Source organism: Gobius niger (assembly GCF_951799975.1).
Source record: "Gobius niger genome assembly, chromosome: 21".
Classification (NCBI taxonomy): domain Eukaryota; kingdom Metazoa; phylum Chordata; class Actinopteri; order Gobiiformes; family Gobiidae; genus Gobius; species Gobius niger.
Window position 1 is genome coordinate 27226998 of NC_136872.1, and position 10022 is coordinate 27237019.

Genomic DNA, 10022 nt, shown 5'->3' on the forward strand with positions numbered 1-10022 from the left:
ATGATAGAATGGATTTAAGATTAAAAAACTCTTTAAAACAAACTCCAACAGCCTCAGTGTTTTTACAAAATAGAAAATGTTAAATATGATATGATAAAGTCTGGACTCACGTCAGTGTCTCCAGTCGACAGTCAGGGCTCTGTCTGAGGACCAGGAGCTCCTTCAGGTCTGACTCAATCAGACCATTAGCATCCAGCTCCAGCAGAGTGAGATGTGAGGGGTTGGACTTCAGAGCTGAGGCCAGAGAGGAACAGCTGATCTCTGACAAACCACAGCCCCACAATCTGAATAAAATAAATACATAAATAAATAAAGTTCTTAAAGTTCAGAGAAAACAGATAAAACAAACACAAAGACACATCTTGAATAATAAAAGTCATGAATTTAAACTGAAGAGTTAATAATTTAAAACAACAAACTTTTCCACAAATTGTTTAAAGTCTAATTCTTTTCTAAAACTTTCTAAAACATAGTTTGAACAATATACAAATCTTAATGTATAAAAAGCATAAATAGATGAAAATATTTCATTCATTTTGTGATTATTTTTAAAATGACATTCAACACATTGAGTGCCAACAATCCAGACCATTTTTCCTGATATTTGTTGCACCACAGTGTATTCTGTGTTATAGTTATGGACACAGGCTGTGGCTCGTTTGAAAGCTGAGACTCTCAGCTCTCAGGAAGTGGAAACACTTTCATTCTACGTGTCTCGGTTCCTCAGAAATCCTAAGCTAAACAGAGGCTAGTTTGATCAAATTTTGTGTGTTTTATGAAACACAACTGTCTCCCTCATTTCACTCTTCACTCTTCAAGAAAAGAACATGGACTATTGAGAATGTCTGGGCCTGAGTTTCACGTTGTTTGAAGAGAACATGGAGCTGAAATATTGTTACAAAAACACGTTGCCGAGGACGCGGTGGTGACTCGCAGTAAACAGCGCTCGCGTCTGACACAAGGTTTATGTTTAGATCATAAACTGTCGGCTTGTCGACCTCATTGGTCTGTGATTATGAGGCCGACGGATAAAAAACTAAAGAGCATCTGAAGCACAAGGTGAGGAGATGTTCTGTGCAGGAGATCCCTCTGCTCTCCCTCCTCTGTCTGACACTGAGCTGCTGCAGGACCGCTGGGCGGGGCCGCTGGGCGGGGCCACTGGGTGGGGCCGCTGGGCGGGGCTTTGAAAACACATGATTAACGAACAAGGGGCAAGTTTATTTCTGTAACGTTGTGATGAAATGTCCAGATCATGACTTTTCCCAAGTTTTCTTAGCCTTGCAAAAAGTCTGACTGACTTTATTTATGTATCTATGAATACATATTGTATAAAGACTGGCTCGTCTTAATTTTGCTGAAGTCAGCGAGATTCAAATTGCACAATTCCAGACTGTTTCCCCCATGAATCTGTGAACATGAGGATCAGTCTGACTCAGGACAGGCCAAGACTGTCTCGTGTAGTAATAAAAAAAATAAAATAATGCAAAACATGTTTTTTTCTTTTTGACACTCAATGTGTAAATATATTCTAAAAGTCTATGGATAAGACTTCTAAGATTTTATTCTTCTGGAAATTTATTTTTGTCATGAACAAAACAAAACAAAACAAAACTTGAGCCCTGACACAGAGACAGTGAACTGACCTGAGAATCTGCAGGCGACAGTCTGACATTTGAAGAAAACCACACAGATGAGACACTCCTGAGTCAGACAGGTCTTTGTTATTACCCAGCTCCAGCTCAGTGAGATGTGAGGGGTTGGACTTCAGAGCTGAGGCCAGAGAGGAACAGCTGATCTCTGACAAACCACAGTACCACAATCTGAATAAAGAATAAATTAAGTGATTAAAGTCCTGAGATAAAACATATAAAACAATCACAAAGACAGACATCTTGAATAACAATAGTCATGAATACAAAACTGAATAGTTTGTAATATTTATATTTTTTCACAAACCATTTAAAGTCATATTATTTCTAAAACTTTTTAAAATATAGTTTGAATAATATACACATCTAAATGTAGATGAATTTCCTTTATTTTGTTCAATCTCTGTTTAACACAATATTTAAAAGACTTTCATTTCTATGATTAATTCATTTTTGTCATGAACAAAACAAAAACAAATCTAAAACTGTTTTGTTCATAGTTTGTGTTAATCTTGAGCCCTGACACAGAGACAGTGAACTGACCTGAGAAACTGCAGGCGACAGTCTGTGCTTTGTAGAAAACCACACAGATGAGACACTCCTGAGTCAGACAGTCTGTTATAACTCAGCTCCAGCTCAGTGAGATGTGAGGGGTTGGACTTCAGAGCTGAGGCCAGAGAGGAACAGCTGATCTTTGACAAACCACAGCTGTTCAACCTGAATAAAGAATAAATGAAGTGATTAAGTCCAGTGTAAAGTCAGAGGAGTTTCTGTAGCTACAGCTGAACATCTGAGACTCTGGTTTGGAGCAGGACTCAGAGGTCGGGTGTAAATGCTGTGGTTTTTCAGACATGATCTCCTACACTTTACTTCACTCTCAGAGAACGGTTACGTCCCATCACTCAGTGATTACAGGATGAGGAGAGTGGAGGATGGACGAGCGAGTGCCTTCACAGACCTGACACTGACCTGAGAGAGGAGAGCTGACAGTGAGGACTCTTCAGACCTGCACACAGCACAGACACTGAGGAGTCACTCAATCTGTTATCACTCAGATCCAACTCTCTGAGATGGGAGGGGCTGGAGCTCAGCGCTGACGCCACCACTTCACAGTGAAGATCTGAGAGTTTACAGTAACTAAACCTGTAACAGATGGTAGAGCGACATGTGAGTGATTCTAACAGGTCTGTGAAGCTTCTGTCTGTGACTGAGGACTCACACAGCCTTCCTGCAGTTCCTCACCGCTGGGATCAGTCTCTGTTTACCCTGATCAGACGTGTTGTAGTTCCTTAGGTCCAGCTCCTCCAGGACCTGCTCTGACATCTGCAGAATGTAGGCCAGAGCCGAGCACTGGATCTCAGACAGTTCCTCCTCAGATCCACCTCCAGACTTCAGGAAGTCCTGGATCTGCTGCTGCACAGACTGGTCCTTCAGCTCCATCAGACAGTGGAAGATGTTGATGCTTCTGTCGGGAGAGACTTTCTCTGAGCCCATCTTTTTAAGGTTCTTAATGACTTCTGTGATTTCTGATTGGTCGATTGGACTCAGCAGAGCTCCTAAAAGTCTGTGGTTGGACTCCAGACTGAGGCCATGAAGGAACCACACAAACAGGTCCAGGTGGCCGTTTGGACTCTGCAGGGACTTTTCAAGAGAATTTGTGAGAAACGCATTCAGACTTGATTTTGAGATGGTCCATCCAAATTCCCCAATAAACTCCTCGACCACCTCCTGGTTGTTCTTGAAGCAGTGGTGAAGGTAAACGGCTGCCAGAAACTCCTGCACGCTCAGGTGGATGAAGCAGTAGACTGACTGGTTGAAGACACTCTCTCGTTTGAAGATCTCAGTGCAGAGTCCGGAGTAGACCGAGGCCTCACTCAGGTCCAGACCCACCTGCTCCAGGTCTTCTTGGTAGAACATAATGTTTCCTGTCTGCAGATGCTCAAAGGCCAGTCTCCCCAGCTTCAGGAGCAGCTCTGTGTCGGCCTCTGTCAGCCCCCAGGTCTCAGACCTGACCTCTGTTTGTGTCTGTTTGTACTTCCTCTTCCTGTGCGTCTGCACCAACAGGAAGTGTGCGTACATGTCTGTGAGGGTCTGGGGCAGTGGTCCGCTCTGATGGCTTCTCAACACGTGGTCCAGGACTGTGGAGGTGATCCAGCAGAAGACTGGGATCTGGCTCATGTTGTGGAGGCTGCGGGAGGTTCTGAGGTGGGACAGGACTGTTTGAAGCTGCTCTTCATCTGAGAACCTCTTCCTGAAGTACTGCTCCTTCTGTGGGTCAGTGATGAAGCCCCTGACCTCCGTGACCCTGTGCACGCACCGCGCTGGGATCTGATGGGCCGCCGCTGGGCGGGAGGTGATCCATATGAGGGCGTGAGGAAGCAGAGCGCCTCTGATGAGGTTCACCAACAGTACGCCCACCTCTGACCTCTGTGTGACCTCAGAGATGAGCTCACAGCTGAAGTCCAGAGACAGTCTGCTCTCGTCGAGGCCGTCAAAGATGAACAGGAGTTTACAGACGGACAGAGTGTGGGCTGTGAGCGTCTGTGGGGCAGAGAAACACAACATTTAACATCCATGACTTTACACCACTTTCCTTCAACCCTCACTTTAAACCAGTGAGTGGTGGAGCTCCAGTGTGAGGGACTGCAGGGTTTACAGTGAATGTGAACACAGACTGAACTAACAAACGCCCTGAGAGCCAGGAGTCATTTCAAAAGTGTTTGAGACTTTGAAATATATGATGTGAAAGGTAAAGCTTTCTCTAAATGAGAGTGACCTGTGGATCCAGCGCTGGATGGAACACTTGGATCAGCTCCATCAGACTGTAGCGCCCCCTTCTGACCAGGTTCATCTCTCTGAAGGACAGTGGCACCACCAGCTGCAGCTCCTGGTTCTCTGAGCCCTGGGCCCAGTCCAGACAGAACTTCAGGACTGAGAAGGTCTTCCCCACTCCAGCCACGCCCACAGTCAGCACGGCTCTGATGGAGCCCTGCTGCAGCGCCCCCTGCTGCTGCTCAGGGGGCAGAGCTTTAAAGATGTCCTGGCACCTGATGGTGATCTCCTGGACCTGCTTCTTCTTGGACTGTGTCTCCAGACTCCTCTCCTCAGGCTGGGCTCTGGCCTCTTCACTGAGGCCCTCTGTGATGTACAGCTCAGTGAAGATGCTGTTCAGAAGAGTTCTATCTCCTGATTCTTCACTTCCCTCTGTCACACTCTCACATCTGCTGCTCAGGCTCTGCTTATGCTCCTTCAGAACCTTGTGGAGACCTTCACCTGGACACAGAGGAGGAGACACCTGTTAATGTTGATGAACAGGTCTCTTATTCCCTGCTGTAGTTGATGAGTCTCAGACTGAGCAGACTCACCTGGTGCAGGGCCTTGAACCCCCTGATCAGGACTGTTGCCTGTGTCTCCACACTGAGGCCAGGCGTCCTGCTCTGACTCTGTTTCTCTGTGACACAAACACACAGCACTGAGCACGTCTTTAACATCTCACAAGTTACAATCACAAATATAAAGCACAGTTTAGCTGCTGAAACTCTGTGTTCAGGTCAGTTCTTACTGTGAGTCTGGAGCAGGTTCAGGACTGAAGATTGGATTATGGTCTTTAGACCTGTCACTCTTCATGGACAGAGCCGACACTGAGGCTGTGGATCTGCTTCTGTGGAGAGAAGATCAGGGTCTTCAGCCTGAGAAGTGAAGCTGGATTCATGCTGATCTTCAGGAGTGAAGTGTGCGTGTGCAGGTGATGCTGAGGTCTGAGGCTGATCAAAGGGCAGAGCATGAGACCAACAACATTCTTTTACTGACATCTGAAATATGTAAGATACACTTTTGCGAGAATCAATCTGTGCTAGAGTGACTGACCTGAAAAATAAGATCATGGCAAAAATGTCCAGCAGGCAACCCCGAAACCAATTACAGAGGCTCAGAGAAGTACTGTCAGAAAGTCTCCTAGAAGATGTGAATGCAGCTCTGAGAGCAATTCCTACATCAACCATCACTGAAACCAATGAGCTGATATACTCCACAGCAGCAGTGATCCTAGAGAAGCTTGGCTATCGTAAGAGCAACCATGAGATGAAATACCCACCATGGAAAAGAAGGCTGCAGGAAAACATCAAGGCAGCATGGAGGGAAGTGAGTCAATTGACAGAGGCCTTGAAAGGTGCAATGAAAAAGCAAGTACCCAAAAGGTACAGCCAGATGCCCATACCTGAAGCATTGGAAACTGCCAAACAAAGGCTCCAAGCCTTGGCCAGCCGCCTAAAGAGATACACGAGAGACAACGAAGCCAGACGAGTAAACCGTCTGTTCGCAACTCAACCAGCGAAAGTGTCCGCTCAGTGGCAGGGTAACAATAACAGAGCAGACCCACCAAGGCTGGAAACTGAACAGTACTGGAAAGGCATATGGGAGAAGGAGGCAGCACACAACAGTGATGCACAGTGGCTGGTGGCTCTGAGAGAGGACCACAGAGAGGACCACAGAGAGGACCACAAAGAGGACCACAGCAACCTCCCTGAACAGAATCCAGTTACCATCACAGTGGCAGACGTCCAAGAAAGAGCTTCATGTATGAAAAGTTGGACAGCACCAGGCCCTGACATGATACACGCCTACTGGCTTAAGAAACTCACGGCTCTCCATGAGCGCTTGGCAGCACAAATGAACCAGCTGCTGAGGGATGGGAATCACCCTGAATGGTTAACCGAAGGGCACACAATCCTGATCGTGAAGGATCCCTCAAAGGGTACGGTCCCATCCAACTATCGACCAATAACCTGCCTCTCCACAACGTGGAAGCTCATGTCCGGCACCATAGCGGCTAAGATAAGTAAGCACATGGATCAATACATGAGCACAGCTCAGAAGGGAATCGGTAAAGATACCAGAGGTGCCAAACACCAGCTCCTGGTAGACGGAACAGTCGCTCGAGACTGCAGAACCCGACACACTAACCTGAGCACTGCCTGGATTGATTACAAGAAAGCCTACGACTCAATGCCACATACTTGGATCATTGAATGCCTGGAGCTCTACAACATCAACAGGACTCTAAGAGCCTTTAAACTATCTGGTGGATCCCCCCCATATGAAATTCACATTTCATATTCTATGTTCTTTGACCACATAACAGTGGTTTAGTGGTTTAGTGGTTTGACAGTGCAGTTCATTTATATTCTATTATAACTTTATTATATATACCATAACTAAGTGAAAAAATGGGCCGGCCAAAGAAGTGTTTCATATACAAACATATCCAATCCAATGGGTACTGAGGTCATGGTTTGTTTTATTGTTTGTTTGTTTCAAGTCAATGTTTGACTTGAAATTAAAGATTGTTGTCTTTAGACATGTTACTTTTCATGGACAGAGCCGACACTGAGGCTGTGGATCTGCTTCTGTGGAGAGAAAATAATCTGTTTCTGCTTTGTCTCTAAACACATTTGTCTTTGAAGACGGTTAAAGTCGATAAACAGCTGAACTCACTTTGTCCCACAGAGCTGTGGCTCAGTGCTGCCCTCTGGAGGCTTTGCTTTTCCTTCTGCCATTTCCCCCGAGTCTCGTCCTGAGGGAGAATCAGAGCCTTTAACACAGAGATAAACCTCATCATGTAAAGGACAGACCGGAGCCGCCTCAGATTCAGCACAGCAGATCTAAGACAGCGCCACCTGCTGTTCGGAAGCTCATGTAACAACTGAACCAAACAGCAGCAAAAACATCTCTTTATTTCCGGTTAACCCTTATATACAGCAAGAGTTACTCATTTAGTTTTCATCCACTTTGGTAAATATGACAGAGAACAAGTTACTTAACTCCACAAGACCTATAGCCCCCGCCCGCGGGGGCTAGCCCCCTGGTGGTACAATGTAACGCTCGTATCTTGCTACCGCTTCCACCCACACACGCTTATCATACGTCAAAATGTCGAGCAGAGACGCCTCTACAAAAGTATCCACTTCAAACTCAAATCAATCTAACACCGCTCAAACCCCAGGCAATAAAGCACACACATGGCTAGAACGCACCTTTTGACCAAGTACTAATATCTGAGGGCTGACATCCCACAATACGAACAGCAGCACACAAAGCTATACAGCAAACGAAAGCTAACAACTCACTGAATCGATAGGTGTAAAGCTTGTTAGCACAGCACTAAACGTTTTCAGCAGAGCCCACATCAAACTGCAGAAAATCCACCAGCAAAAGAAAATAAAACATGCAATTGCTGACTTACTTTGGCTGTTTTTCGTCCGCGGTAAAACTTTTACTCCCAAGCCTGTACTCCGGGTGCTCTCCGTGAAAACACCGTTTCATGGACGCCATGTTGGGTCTGCTAGCCCCCGTCAAAATGGCACAGCGAGCCAACGCGCTAAAACTGTGACTCACACTAGCTCTCGCTGTGTCTATGTTTGCTCACCTGTAATTCGCCAAAGCTGCTGTCCGTCACAGCATGGGTGATCTCATTGGATGCAGACGAACGTCTGCTTTCAGGGAACATATCGACGTCCGTGATTGGTTGAAATTTCGCAGTGTTAGCAGGCTGCGTAAAGAGGCCAGTTCAGTCCACTCTTTACGCGCAGAGCGCATGACGCACGGGGAAGCGGCAGAAGAGTATTTTCGAACAGATTTTTTTACATTTTATCACCACACCATGGCTTCTAGAGGGAAAAAGAGGGTGTACACGGCTGAGGAGACACGGGCTATTGTTCTTGGTGAGATGGAGTTTGAACATACTTTTGATGATTCGTCTTCTGACGAGTCCGACCTGTTGGAGCCAGCCAGCGGTTCAAATTACGAGTATCCACCAGATGAGAGGTAATTGTTTTCTTCTTTTAGTATAAATTTTACTGACAGAACAAAATGCACAGACAAGTGTATTGCTATTTTGTGGGAGTACTAGTTTGTCATGCATGATTTGTAAAGTGCTATTTGTGTTATTATTTATATTTATATTTTATTATTTATTATTATTATTTATTATATATCTGAACATATATTTTTGTATTATTTATTCCTCAGCAGTGATGATGATGGCAAACAAGAGTCTGGTGTGCCAAGCAGACCTTTATCACCACAGCCAGGTCCATCTGGAGTGCAGATGGACCTGGCTGCTTCGACAAGGTGAGGGTCTAATTTGTTTTGTAGTACTTAGCATAAACTCACACATTGCAAATGAGTCATTGTCTATAACGTGTGCATTTTGCAGTGCTGGAAAAGAAAGTCTGCCATCTCTACAGTCAACACCTCAGGAAGGAGCAGTGCACAAAAGGGCGAGACGTGTATTGTCCAAAAGGCAGAGGTGATTATTGACATTGTTGTTGTTACAGTATACAATAGACTGTTTGCAAATTAGTGACTGTCTGTCTTCCTGCTGCAGTATGGCTCCAGACACATTCACACCTTCAACTGGGCAAGGTGTGAGTTCCTCTCACAGCAGTGGTGGTGGGGAGGAGGAGGAGGAGGAGGAGGAGGAAGAAGAGGAAGAAGAGGAAGAAGAGGAAGAAGAGGAAGATGAAGATGAGGATGAGGAGTACCAGCCGCCCTCTGCCCCAGTGTCAAGAAAGTCCAAAAGGCTGTCGTCCGCAGAGCAGAGGTAAGCGTTGGAAAAGCTGCCTGCAACTGATTGCATACAGATGCAAATTAGTGACTGTCTGCCTTTTGTTTTTCAGTGCTCCTTCAAATACACAAAGTGTGTCTGCCCCCCCCTCCAAGGAAGCCACTGTCAGGCCCCGAAAGGCACTCTCCAAGAGCAAGATGGGGAGGAAGAGAACAGGTCCTGCTGCCACAGTATCTGCTCCTAGTGATCGGTGGAAAAATCGTGATGAGGAGGACACTGCACCCAATCCACGCCGTTTTGTTCCAGCGAGAGACACAGGGCCTGTTTTGGACAAAGACGCTTCATGGACAGTCCTGCAGCTATTCCAGCTGTTTTTTGCCAGTGCCACGGTGAAAACAATTATTGGAAACACAAACATTCATGCTGAAAGGCAAAAGGAGGCAGGAAAAAAATACAAATGGACTCCATTGACTTTGAGGGAGTTTTACATTGTCCTGTCTATACTGCTGTTCACTGGACTTGTCAGCGCAACCGCAAGACACGATTATTGGAGGACAGATTTCCCATATGGTTTCCCATTCCCAAGGAACAAAATGTCCCGGGACCGGTTTTTAGCCATCATGTGGTCACTGCACCTCAGCAACCCCCTGGAAGACGAGGACAATGAGCGCAAGAAGGGCACACCGCAGTACGACAGGCTTTTCAAAATCAAGCCACTTTACACGGACATTGTAACAGCTTGTCAGTCATTTTATCATCCGCACAAGTGCATTTCAATAGATGAGCGTATGGTTGCATCCAAAGCGCGA

General features: G+C 45.9%; 1 protein-coding gene across 1 annotated transcript in view; it reads right to left on the reverse strand.

The window, feature by feature from the left end:
- Positions 1 to 7979, reverse strand: part of LOC306981094 (NACHT, LRR and PYD domains-containing protein 3-like) — a gene marked incomplete at both ends in the record, with an annotated part of 141002 nt that extends 133023 nt beyond the window's left edge. Inside the window, 7 exons of the mRNA XM_079580644.1 lie at positions 111 to 284; positions 1644 to 1820; positions 2193 to 2366; positions 2619 to 2792; positions 2869 to 4190; positions 4426 to 4922; positions 7925 to 7979. Of these exons, the coding sequence (XP_079436770.1) occupies positions 111 to 284; positions 1644 to 1820; positions 2193 to 2366; positions 2619 to 2792; positions 2869 to 4190; positions 4426 to 4922; positions 7925 to 7979 (2573 nt within the window). The remainder of the gene's footprint in view (positions 1 to 110; positions 285 to 1643; positions 1821 to 2192; positions 2367 to 2618; positions 2793 to 2868; positions 4191 to 4425; positions 4923 to 7924) is intronic.
- Between the last annotated feature and the right edge of the window lie 2043 nt (positions 7980 to 10022).